We start from the raw sequence: 12,982 nt of genomic DNA, 5'->3' as shown, positions 1-12,982 counted from the left end.
AAGGACACCGACAGGTCTCTGATTGTTGATGTGGGCACTAAGGACACCGAGAGGTCTCTGATTGTTGATGTGGGCACCAAGGGCTTTACAGTCTCGCTCTTGGTCATGGGCTCAGCAGTGAGGAGAAGAACCTTGCAGTGTCCTGTGCCTTTAGGTTAAAGCTGACTGACCTAGTTTGTGTTGACAGTAGAAGTTTTAAAATTCTCTTTTCACATGTTTTTTCTTGATATGCCTCTTGCCACCACAGATAGTCCAGGAATTGCCCCATAGAACTGTGAACTTACTTCCTGATGCAGGTGGCTCCCTCAGCTCTGAAATCCCCGTGTCCCCCAAGTTAGACCCCCTCAGCAATGCCGCCAGCTGGGCTCCTGCCAAAGGACTCCTGGTGGTCCCTGGCCTGTCACACTCCTGGGAAGCACTTTGGGTCCCTGATGCCCTCTCGTGCAGGCATGATGGTGTCTCGGGCTCTCCTCCTGAGACCACGTCTGTGGCCCCCCACGTGCCCTGTGTGCATCCTGTGTCTCCACCTCGTGTGTTGCCCGTGGCAGTGTTTGCTTTCCTGGTAGGCTCTTTAAGTCTTGTTTAAAGACTTGGTGTTTGAGAGCCAACAGGCTGCTTTGCCTTTTTACAGAATTTGAGACTTTGTGGCAGAGCCTATATAATTGTGGAGGGGCATTGGGACAGGCTGTCATCTGTACATGTGGTCGCCACAGCCCCCTGATGGCCAAGAGGCTCTGTGTAAATCAAACAGGCTGTAGAAACAATGTGTGCCCACAACACAGAAGCCCATCTCCCAACCGTACCTGCACCTGGACTGCGTCCCGGACGACGCCTGGGCCCTGGTTGTGGAGTCCCTGTCCAGGCAACAAGAAGAGGCACAGGGACCTCCCAGTCTGCGTACAGAGGGCTTCATCAGCACGTGGCCGTCCCTTTAAATCTCCAGTGCCCCTGAGAGAGTACTGGGGCTGCCCTTCCTGGCCCTCCTTCCAACACTAATAATGACGAAACAAATCTTGGATAGCTTTTGAAAAGTAGCATTTGGGCTATTTCTTTCTCTTTTCAAAAAAAGTGAAAAATCCTTTCTGTAAGTAGGCAAGCCGGAAAGGCCCAGCCTGGCAGCTTTCTGCATGAGTGGCCAGGACCGTTGCTGGAGTGAAAGGAAAGGGGACAGGCAGCCTGTGAATGGGGCGGCTCTAGGCGCAGGTGGGGGCTGAGACCAGGATCCATCACATGTTTGTCCTTTGGGAGCTGCCTGAAGTGGGGAGATAAAGCGGTTTTTTAACAATTTCCAGCAGATGCCTTTGGGAGACAGACAGACCAGGAATTCCCTATGCCCTGGGCGCTACAATGCAGAGGCCTGCAGGTCTCCCATTCAGGGCTGTTAAGCCCCTTAAGCACATTAGCATCTGGATGGGCTTGGACCTCCTGAGGAAGGGTGGGCTGCTGGAGGTTGGGTGCTTGTTCTAATCCTCAGGCTGTGAGGGCCTTAGGCTGATTTGTGACACATCAGACCAAAAGCCACTTTTGGGGCCTTGACCCCCACCGTGACCCACACTGAGTGTCAATGGACTGCCCTGGGGTGTGGCCTCCCCCAGCCCTGCTCTGGACCCTGCTGGCCCTGTCCCCTAGTGGGGCTGCTCCAGCTCCCCCCAGGGCCCCTGGGGGACTGAGAACTCTGGCCTCCTGTGGGGGAGGGGAGCTGCCCTTCCTCTGTGAGCACTTCCCTGTGTTCACAGCACGTGCCAAGCTTACAGAGCACCTGCCCAGGCCTCTGGCTCCTGCCATCTGCCCAGGAGTGGTCCCCAGCTCTGCCTGACCCCCTACTATACTAGGTTAAGACTGAGGTGAAGTTAATTACTAACAGTCAGCCATGGTGTAATCCAGCTAGCCAGCAGCCTTCTCTCCTCTGCTGTCCGGGTGGCTGGCCCTCCTCATGGCTGGCATGTGCAGGCTCTAGGGGCCACCACCCTGCCCCTGCTGTGTCCCTATCCCCAGCTCAGCTCTTCCCACGCTGCAGCGCCCTGGCACTGCCAGCCTAGTGCCGGCAGGACTGAGTAGGGGGTCACTAGCAGAGAACAGGGTACATCTCCACCCTGCCCTCCATCTGCGTGGCTCCTCCGGAGGGGAGGCTTCTAGGAAGCTGAGAGCAGCTTGGCCTGGCCCCCACATATCTCTGTGGCAGGGCCTTCTCGGCACAGCTCTGGGTGTGGTGGTGCTAATGTGCTACACGGTCTGTGGGGCTTGTGGCATCTGTAGCTGCACTCAACCAGCCTGGAATGTGGAGCAGGGCCACCTGAGAGGGACCAGTGCGGAGCAGGGCCGCCTGAGAGGGACGGGTGCAGAGCAGGGCTGCCTGAGAGGGACGGGTGCGGAGCAGGGCCGCCTGAGAGGGACAGGTGCAGAGCAGGGCCTCATTACAAGGAGGGTACCAGGGCAGCTCCCTGGTCTGGGTGTGGACATGTGTCTGGGAAGTGATGCCAGCTGCTATCTGGAAACAGACATCCTGCTCCCCGGGCCTAAGCCCTCCTGCATTTTCCTGCAGACGCTCTGCACAAAGGCCACGATGCAAACAGTCCGGGCTGCCGACACCAACGAAGTTGTGAAGCTGATATTCCGAGAGTCAGACAACGACCGGAAGGTAAGCGGGGCTTGTGGCTGCTGGAAACAACTCAAGGCCCCCAGGGTCCTGCAGAGCCCCCAGCACCTGTCCTGCCCTGGGGGAGAGCGGGCAAGTAGGGAGTGCCTGCTGCTGCCAGACTGTGTGCTGACGAGCCTCTGACCTCGCAGGTTATGCTCCAGTTAGAAAAGAAACTCTTCGACTACTTCAACCAAGAGGTTTTCCGAGACAACAATGGCACTGCGGTGAGTTGTGTTGCCCCAGCAGTTCTCTCATGGGCAGCCTCTGCCTCCCTGGGACCACTCTTTCTTGACCCCCACCTTCAGTGCCACATAGCCTCTCCCAGAACAGCTTGTGGGTGCGTCCTGCCTCCTGGCTGGGCTGAGCTGTGGCTCCAGCATCCCTGTCCCATCCGTGGGTGTGTGATGCTCCCCGGATCCATCAGCCTTGAGACCTTTATGTGTGTGAGACACGGGGTGCTTGGGGTTGGGGTCCTCTCTGGGTCCTTCTCTTTCCAGAGACGAGGGCTTATCTCTGAGTGGAGAAAAACCCCTGTGCATGGGGATGAGCGTATGCAGGCTCCTTGCACCCTGTTGCTGTGTGCACGGCAGATGTGCATGCATGCTTGTGAGTATGTGTGCATGTCCTATGTGAATGTACAAGCATGTGACTGCACATGCATGTGTGTGCATAGGCGGTGGGTGTGTGCGTGAGACCTGTGGAAGTGGGAATGGGCGGCTCAAGATCACATGTGGGCACACGTGGTGCTGGGACGGCTGGGACAGAGCAACCATGCAGACACCCAGCCAAGCCAGCCTCTCAGAGCCTGGGAAGTGCAGGGTGGGAAGACAAGGAAGGGTCTCCTGGAAAGTGCCGAGGCATCCAGGGGGACAGAATGTTCTGGAAGGAGCGAAGAGCTAGGCAAGGAGGAGGCTCCAGTGGCCAAGGGAGAAACACAGGACTGAGCCCGACAGTGCCTTGGGGCTGGAAGCTGCACACTCTGGAGACATCCTGGGAGTTACTGTCCTAAGTGGGCCCTGAAGCCCTTGGCTTCCTCCCGGCATTTAGACAGATCATGCTCTTGCCAATGGAAGTAAGGACTTTGATATCAGAAGCAGAGCTCTCCCGGCTTCATGGGAGGCATCTCATATCTTCTCAAGATAGAATAAACTAGTATGAATGTTCAGAAGAACTTTGGATTTGATTCTCTAGTGGAAAAATGCAGGGGGCTGAAGTAAACAACTGAGTTGCTTAATTAGGGAAGACCACGTCCCAGTTTGTGGCGCCACATCAGGAGTCTAACAGGGACAGGCAGTGGGGTTGCCAAGGTGGCTGGGGCTCAGGGTACCCTGTGCCCTCACAGGCTCCTTGTGCAGTTTCTCCCAAGAGCTGGATGTGGCAGAGCTGTCCTGCTGGGTAGCACCAGAGACAACAGTGCCCTCCGACGTGCTTTCACCTGTGTGCCTGCCCAGGGTACACACACAGGAGAGTTGACTGGGAGGTCGCCCGTGCCTGGAGACAGGGCGTTGTCCCCGTCGGGGGAGGGCCAAGATAGATAGCCAAGTAGACCGTCCGTGCAAGTGGGCCGTCCGTGATAGTCTCATCTTCGTGATCTGGTTAAACACGCACCACGGCCTCCCCAGGATGGATGCGCCTGCGCCACACTCAGCCCCAAAATCCATCGCATCTTTCATCAGCCACTGGTCTTGTACTCGTCTGACAGAAATTTAATTCAAGCTGGCTCCTGAAAATAATTATTGTATTTTAAGAGTAGTAATCATTGGCCGGGACATGATTGAATGTGTCCATGCCTATTGACTTTTTCTATGATTTATAGCTTTGTTTAGTCGATATTCCCATCGAAATTGTATAATTAATTATAAGTGTGGCTGTCAGGACTGCAGGATGGAGTGCCCTGGTGAGGATTTGGAGAGATTAAATTTTCCTCGGCTGTCCCAGGGCAGGGCTGGGGAATCTCTGCGGCGCCCGGCCTCTCGGAGAGAGATGTTTGCTGTGTTTAGCAGCCGCTCTCGCCCTGGGTGCATTGATTTTCTGGGCTCTTTTCCTTTATCAGCGCCGTGTCTCTGAAGAAACGGAGGACCCTGCTGCGGGGACAGCTCCTGACAGATGCGCGATCGCCTGGCCCTTTGTCATTGTCCACACACAGCCCTGCCTGTTTTTCACTCTGTAATCAAGAAGAATGTGTAAGATGCATGTGAAATTGGTCGTCATATTTGTGAGAAATCTCAGAGAGATACAAATTATCAATGCAACAGAAATGCCACTAATTCCAAGTCAGAAGCCTCTCACGTCAGGAGTTTGTTCCAGCAGCAACCATGTCTTTACCACATATCATCCGTGTACACATGGCTGGTGAGCGGCAGTACTAGGCCCTGGGAGCCACATCTCCACAGCTGGCCACACCGGGTGAGGGTCCCATAGGCCTGTCAGAGCCTGCTTGGCCCCAGCATGGCTCTTTATCCGACCCCTGGGCTGTTGTGCTGCCCTCTGCCTCCCTTTAGGCCTGAGGCCCAGGAGGGCAAAGCCTGTGTCTGGTTTTGTCCATGGCCGAGGCTGGAGAGTCCAGATGGCCTCGGCATTCAGGGAAGCCTGATGAGCTAAGCAAGCAGCGACATTCACAGCCAGGGCAGCTCTGTGCAGGGACGAGCAAGTGAGTGGACAGCACAAGACTTTGGTCAGCCCCAAGATGGGCTGATGTGAGTACATGTGGTGGGGCTAAGCACACACAGCCTGGGGTGTGATCCACTGGGCGGGCACAATGCCACAGCCAGCCAGGACAGCGGTGGACCAGAGTCATTCATGGCAGGAAGGCATGAGCCCACCATGCCAAACACCTCACCCAGGTGCCTGTTGGAGTGCACATGTGAGTCTGCGTTGCGCTTCAAGGTTTTCTTTTTTTAGTTAGAATGTGGAGACAGGCCCTGGCCGCTGCAGGGTGGGAGGCAGCTGGCCAGGCTCCATAGGTCTCCATAGGTTTCCGTGAGGCCGATTACAACCAGGACTATTCAGGGAGTTTCAAGAAAGCCTCTCCCAAATTCAGGCACACGTGAGCCCAGGGTGCCATCCACATTCTGTGCATGTAGTGGTACACACATCTCACATGTGTACACACATGTGCCCACAGCAAAGAGGAGTGGATCCCCTAGAAGGTGTCCCCAGAGCTGGTCGTGGGGACCTCCACACTGACAGCGGTCTCACCATTTGATGGTGGGATGTTCAGCACAGAAGTAAAGGTGACTTTATAATCCTCGGCCCTTTCAGAAATGTAAAAGCAAAACAAATACGTGTGTGTGTGTGTGTGTGTGTGTGCGCGCGCACATGCATGCATGTATGTGTGCAGCCGCATGTCACATCGTGACATTCTGGTTGACAGCAGACCATATATATGATGCTGGTCCCAACAGCTTATAATGGAGCAGAAAATCCCTGGTGTGGATCCGTCTTGGTGTTAAACACAAGGCACTGCTCATGGGTGTGGGACGCTGAGGGGAATGCCCTGTGCCTGTCCTGTGACAGCATCACACATGTCACAACATGACACTTGACAGCAAAAGATAGTGTTACTGGCTTACATATCCCTAGACCAGTGGTTCTCAACCTTCCTAATGCCGTGGGCCTTTAATACAGTCCCCGTAAAGGTTGAGAACCACTGCCCTAGACTATACTTTTATCATTAGTTTAGAGTGTATTCCTTCTACTTAATTAAAAATAAAGTTAACTGTAACAGCCCAGGCAGGCCCTTCAGGAAGTCTGCAGAGGAGGCCCTACTCCCCAGGAGGGGTGGCCCTGTCTTCTAGGCCCTGAGGCCCTGCCTGTGGGATAGGACATGGACGCGAAGACAGTGACGGTGATGGCTGTGACCCTGCACTAGGCCAATGTGTGTGGATATGTCTTAGTTTTTGATGAAGAAGTTCTTAAAAAATAATACATTTTAAAAGTAGAAAAAGATTTTAGAATAAGGATATAAAGAAAAAAATATGTTGTGTAGCTGGGCATGTGTTTGTGTTTTAAACTAAGTGCCCTTACAAAAGAGACCCAAAGTTACAAATATTAAAGTTTATTAAGTAAAAAGTTACGGTAAGCTATGGTTAATTTGTTGTTGAAGAAGGGCAAGGGCCTTGGTTTCCTCCCATGGATCCTCCTTCACCACCTCTGGCGGGGTGGCCGAGGTGCCTGTCTGTGTCGGCCACGGCTGCCTCGTGAGGCCCTGCCTTCTCCTGCAAGGTTGGCCACGGCTGCCTTGTGAGGCCCTGCCTTCTGTGGCCCAGCAGATGGAAGGAGGAGGGTGCTCATGGTTTCCTGGCTGTGAGCAGCCTATACCTCCTGGATGGTCCTTTGTCCAGTGACTTCTTTCTTCTTCACATAGGGTCTGGCTCTGTTGCCCACTGGAGTGCAGTGGCATCACTGCCGCTCACTGAGGCCTCTAACTCCTGGACCCAAGCAATCCTCTTGTCTTGGCCTCCCAAAGTACTGGGACCACCAATGCGAGCCACTGCACCCAGCCCCAGTGTCTTCTTAAGGGGAGTTTGGGGAGAAGCCCAGTGTCTGGCCCACTTCCAGCAGGCTGCAGTAACTCATTTAGGGAGGAGGGTCTTTGAGGACACAGTGGGGCACCTTCACTCTCAGTGTGGAGAAAAGAGCCCATTTTCAGGAAAGAGATCTGGCATCTAGTTGTCATTTCTCATTTCCAGGGGAAATTTCAGAAGTAGTGTTTGTATCTGTATAGAATAAGGTGCTAGCACAGTCAGAAAAAAACTAGATAAAGCTCTTTAGATTCTTAGACTGAAATGTACTGAAGACCGTTGGGCCCTGTGCTCTGTCTGACTTGACCTCCATTCCCTGGGCAGACAGGGCCCTGAGCCTGCTGGGCCTGGCATTTCAGGGTTCTGAACTTCCACTGGAGTTTCATCAGGGCAATAACTTGATGTGAGAAAGAAAATGCTGGATCCTCTGGAAGCCACATTGGGAATACAGAACCATATTGCTGCTGAGCTCACTTGTACCTGCCCTGAGCCAGGCCCTGCTATGGGTGAACCACATGGACGGCGCCCCCACCGTGGAGCTCCTGGGCTGTTGGGCAGATGACCAGGCTGTGGAGCAACAGGGTGGGGCAGAGGAGAGACCCAGGGGACAGTGTCTACAAAGAAGCTCTGGGCACGGAGGTGCTGGGCTATTAGAGGTCAGCAAGACCTAGGGGCCCAAGAGTGGAAGGAGCCAGGCGGGGGTGATCCTGTTGAGGTAGGAGGCATCGGGTGGAGCAGGGCAGTGGCACAGTCTGACTGAGACTCCCCCGGAAGGTTCTGCCTGGCTGACATGTGCCTGAGAGTCTAGAGCAGGACCAGCCAGGGCAAGACCTGTGGGCTGTGCCAGGGCAGCGCAGGACCAAGGCCTGTGGTGTGAGCTGTCCAGGATCAATCAGTATGGCCTGGGCAGCCCAGGACCAGTGCCTATGGTGTGAGCTGTCCAGGGTCAGTCAGTATGGCCAAGGCAACCTAGGGCCAATGCCTGTGCTATGAGCTGTCCAGGGTCAGTTACTGTGTCCAGGATGGGCACTGAGGCCAGGGTTTCTGCCTGAGCCTTCTGGAGACATAAAGTCTGGATGATGTCCAAAGTTTATAACCTCTTGGAGGGAGATTACACACACAGATACACCGGGACCCACATTTACTATCTCAACTATAAACGTTTTCTCAAATCTTGCAAGATGAACCCTCAAGAATACCAAATAATTTAACAATTGATAAAAATTATAAAATAAGAGTATTTTAAATTATTAAAAACATGAAAATTAGAAATCTAAGTACTATGCTATGAAAAAAAAATCTGACACTAAAAAATAAATCAATCTTATGGGATGAATTAAGCAGCAGAATAGACATAGCTGAAGAAAGAATCAGTGAACTGGACAACAGAGCTGAGGAGTGACCCCAAAGGCAGCACAGAGACGTTTGGCAGAAAGTGAATGGGAGAGGCTGGGGTGCAGCAGCCAGCCAGTCAGAATTCACAGGAGATGAATTTGAAGAGATGATGACTGCGTTTTCCAGAACTGTCAGAGACAAATTCTCAGGAGACACAGTGAATACTGAGCAGGAGGAACGAAAATAAAAATAAAGTCACATGCAGACACATGACAGCAAGGCAGCAGAATATTAAGCATAAAGAGAAGATTTTAAAAGCAACATGAGAAAAATGTTTGGTTGCTCTGCAAGAATGGCTCTCGCGGCAGCTTCCAGAGCAGTCTCATAAGCCAGGAGATGAGGGAGTATTTGCTCAAAGAGCTGAGAGCCACTAATGAGAACTGTGTAAGCAGCCAGCTCACCCTGGACCAAGGGGACGTCGTGCATGCTGCACACGGAGGCTGAGAGGCCCTGCTACAGGTGCTCATCAGGAGCTGGGACCACATTTTCCCAGAGCAGAGCATGGTGAGGAAGCAGCAAGGACATCACAGAGCATCTGCTGACACGCCCAGCAGAAATCTGAGCCAGACACAGGTTCATGGGATTCCTGACAGTGCAAGGTGAGCCCTGCACTGCCTGCCTGTGCTTGAACCCTGTGCTCAAGATGCAAGGGGGTTGCTGTCAGCACTTTGGAAGGATGTCAGTCGGCAGTGGCTCCTCCTCCCTCAACAGCAGCTTGCTTTAGATTCTCCTGCATGGGTCTTTCCAGAAGAGCCTGGCTCCTGATCTCATGTGGCCTGTAGCCGTGGGGCTGGCTGAACACCCTTACTGACCGCCCTTTACTGACTGCAGTGGCCAGAACTGCATCGGCATCAGAGAAGCCAGCAGCCTCCCCGGTACACAACACCACCACCACCCCACTCCTCCCACCGTGTCAGCGCAAGGGCCCTGCCATGGTACCATAGCAGAGCCCACTCTGGGACCTCTTGACATGGGATGATTTATGTGTGATGAGTGTCTGTGGCCTGTTGTGTGTCTCCAGGTGTGTGCACACACATGTGTAAGTGCAGGGTGGTCTGGGGCCCACCTGCATGCTTCACCCTGGGGGCAATTCTCCCCATAGGGGCTTCCACTCCACCCATGGAGGGACTACCCCAGGCTCTTTCCAGAAATGCTTGGCCCTCAGAGTCACTCCTTGAGGTGGAGAGGGAGCCACCTGGTGTCATGGAAACAGGCACCTGCGCCTCCTGACAGGGTCTCCCGTCTGGCCGCTGAGGTGCACTGAGCCACCGGTGCTCCCCCAGCAGGAGTGTGTTCTGAGCACCCCAGGGCCTGGGCTGTGGTAGAGAGCAACCCAGCAGCTGTGTCTGCCATGGCCCCACCTGCAGAGGAGGTGTGGTCATCCCTCCCCTCCCATCATCTGGTTCCCATGCCACTGCTGTAAACAGAGCAACTTCTGATGGACATTCTGGCTGTTCCCATGACCTGAGTCCTGACCTGGTCCCAAGAGACAAGTGCCAGCCAGGTGGGGGACAGCACAGCAGTGGAGAGCGGGCAGGGCCATGGTGCAGGTGGCTTGGGCAGCCGCCTGGCGCACGGGTAATTACTATGTACACGAAGGTGCTAATTGCATGTTTCAGGAATGATGGATGAGGCAGCAGGAAGGAGCGAGGACACAGTGTGGTTGGAGGCAAGCAGCGCAGAGCCTGGCACAGCTGCAGGAGGAGCATCCCACTGGGCGCCACGGTGGCTGCTCAGGGGCAACACCCTCATGAGCTGGTCTCTGGGGAGGCCTGAGGGGGTCTCCTTCCCATGTGGGGACAAGCATTTTTGTGTCCGAGCTGCTGCTAGAATTTCACCTGTGCAAATGCAGGCAGTTTATTCTGACCTTGCACAAGGCTGATGCTGGTCACTCTGGGCTGTGTCCTCCTGCTGAGACATCAAGCCCAGCTCCAAGGAAGAGAGGCAGCCATCTGCTGCAACCCCTGTGGTGGCACCCGGGGCTGCTAGTGCTTCTCTGGGGATCCCCAGCAGCCAGGCTGTACCACATGTGAAGGTCGCTTGGTGAGCAGGCCGCTCAGTGGCGGTCAGTGCAGGTGCTGCTGGCCACAGTACAGGCAGCTGCTCCCAGAGCCCAGCAGCCCCTGCGGGGCCAATGCCCCCATGCACACAGCCCCCGCACATCTCCTGGAGCTACGAGCTTCCCAGATGGACACGGACCAGTAGGTCCCAGTGAGGAAAGCCAAAGTGACTTGATTCTCTTCTTTTCCTTTTCTTTAGCTCTTGGAATTTGACAAAGAGTTGTCTGTCTTTAAGGACAGGCTGTATGAACTGGACATCTCATTCCCACCCAGGTAAGGGACACTGTGCTTGCCAGATGAGCCAGGTAACAGTTCCACCTTCCTCCCTCTCGTGCATCTGCGCACCTGGGCGTGCATCCTGTGTGTGTGTGCGTTGTCTGTGAATGTGTGCATGTGTTTGCGTGTGTGTACATTTGCACCATGTGCCGTGTGTGTCTCTGTGTGTGCACCTCTGCCTGCCTATGTTTGTGGTGTGTGTGCCTGTGTGTCTATGTGTGTCCTGGTGTGCAAACTGCTACCCTGAAGAAAGCTACGAGCTGAGAATAATAAGTAGTTCTGTGATCTTCTTTTTAAAAAAATATTTGTCCTGTATGCAAAACAAGGCCATGTGGGGGTTTGTATACTGGCTGTCCTGGGTGACTGTCCCGGATCTTTCTGGGAGGGAGTGCATATTGGCTGTCCCTCCCTGGGGCAATTGTCACGGATCTTTCTGGGAGTGTGACTGTCACAGATCTTCCTGGGAGTGTTGAGACTTGTCGCAACGCAGTGTCTTGAGGGAGTATTTGGTTCTGTTTGTTTCTCATACACATCATGAGATGTGTGTGCTCTGAGGTTTGTGGAGCCTTGAAATCTCCTGCAGTGATACCAGCTTCCCAGCCTCCAGCCAGCCTAGGGCCTCAGAGAGCAGGAACGTGGCCACAGCTGGCCGGGTCTGGGCCGTGCAGGGTGTCCTGAGGGCTATGCCCTCACCCACTGGCCTCTTGGGCTTGCTGTCCACCTGGGTGAGCACAGGGGCTGCTTCCTGCCCAGGTGTGCATCTGGCTGAGCAGCACACACAGCTCATCCTCAGCACAGAATGGTAGTCGGGGATCCAGAATGTGCTTTCGCCTTTCCGGCTCACTCATGGTGCCTCTGCCATGTGTCAGGCTCCCCACTAGGAGCGTGGCAAGCACTCTTGTCTTCAGACTATGAGGGCTCCTGTCCCCAAGGAGCATCAGCCGCCGCTGGCTGTCACCATCTCTGGCAGCCTCCCTCTGCACCGGGGCTGAGGAGGTGACATCTGGTGGCACTAGCAGGCTCTGTGCACAGTGGCCAGAACCCCTGTGACCCTCCCATGGAGCACACAGGCCACATACAGTATTGCTTGTCACCTTCACAGTGAAGGACAGCCAGGCCTCCAGTGGCACAAAAACCTGTCATTCCCTGGAACTGAGTAGGTTTTCCCAGGAGCATCACTTCCTGCCCCAGCCTGTGGGCATCAGCACCACACTGCACAGTGAGAGAGCCTCATCCCTGCCAGCACAGTGGGTGTGGTGCTGAGCACACAGAAGCTTGGGTGCCTAAGGGCTAGACTGCCTCAGGCATTCAGGCATTTTCCTGTAGTTTAGAAATAACACTAAAGTTCTCCAACATGAACATGGAGATTCCAGACTGAAGAAGCATCAGTTGTCAGGTGCTGGGGTCCAGCTCCAGCTCACACTCAGAAACATGTTGGACTTCCCAGCCTGGGCACAGTGGACATTTGTGACATGAGCCTCAGCTAAAGACTCCTGAGTCTCTGCCCAGCCCTCCACCTGGGACTTACCTGATTCCCCTCCTCCATTTGGTTCCCAGCCCCGACTGGGCTGCCACGTGGGTGTTGGAAACCATTCCAAAGAGTGTCAAAAGCAAAAGTGTGGGCTGGGAGAGAGCAAGGTGGTGGTCAGGGTGGTGGCTCTGTGTTGGCTCCTGCCCACAAGTCCTCCTCTGACTGCCATAAAACAGGTGTCCCAAAATAGCCACAGAATGTGTGCATGAGTGTGTGTGCAGAGTATGTGCACAGGCTGTGACCTGTGTGCCTGGGTCTGTGTGCTTGGGTGCATTCACTCCTGTGTGCATGATGTCAGTGCCTTTGCTGCATGTGTGTGAGCAGGTTATGACTAGGTGTGCACGCATGTGGTTCATGGGTCTGCATGTGTGTGAGCAGGTTATGGACTAGGTATGTGCATGCGTGGTTCATGGGTCTGCATGTGTGTGAGCAGGTTATGACTAGGTGTGCACATGTGGTTCATGGGTCTGTATGTGTGTGAGCAGGTTATGGACTAGGTGTGTGAGTGTGTGGTTCATGGGTCTGCATGTATGTGAGCAGGTCATGGACTAGGTGTGTG

At 54.3% G+C, this 12,982-nt stretch overlaps 1 protein-coding gene across 2 annotated transcripts in view; it reads left to right on the top strand.

Moving 5' to 3' along the window:
* The window catches only part of INPP5A (inositol polyphosphate-5-phosphatase A), a 199,025-nt gene that overhangs the window by 172,447 nt on the left and 13,596 nt on the right, over nt 1-12,982 (top strand). Inside the window, exons 10-12 of one of the 2 annotated variants that reach the window (XM_012807802.2) lie at nt 2,543-2,638; nt 2,788-2,862; nt 10,816-10,889. In XM_012807802.2, coding sequence (XP_012663256.1) covers nt 2,543-2,638; nt 2,788-2,862; nt 10,816-10,889 — 245 coding nt within the window. Of the gene's footprint in view, nt 1-2,542; nt 2,639-2,787; nt 2,863-4,691; nt 4,893-10,815; nt 10,890-12,982 lie in introns of those variants that run through there. The other variant, XM_023515641.1, reaches the window with a different exon arrangement.

Source organism: Otolemur garnettii, unplaced genomic scaffold (assembly GCF_000181295.1).
Source record: "Otolemur garnettii isolate 467f Iridium unplaced genomic scaffold, OtoGar3 scaffold00075, whole genome shotgun sequence".
Taxonomy (NCBI): Eukaryota; Metazoa; Chordata; class Mammalia; order Primates; family Galagidae; genus Otolemur; species Otolemur garnettii.
The sequence above is the reverse complement of the archived record's forward strand: the minus strand, read 5'-3'. Positions and strand labels throughout refer to the sequence as shown.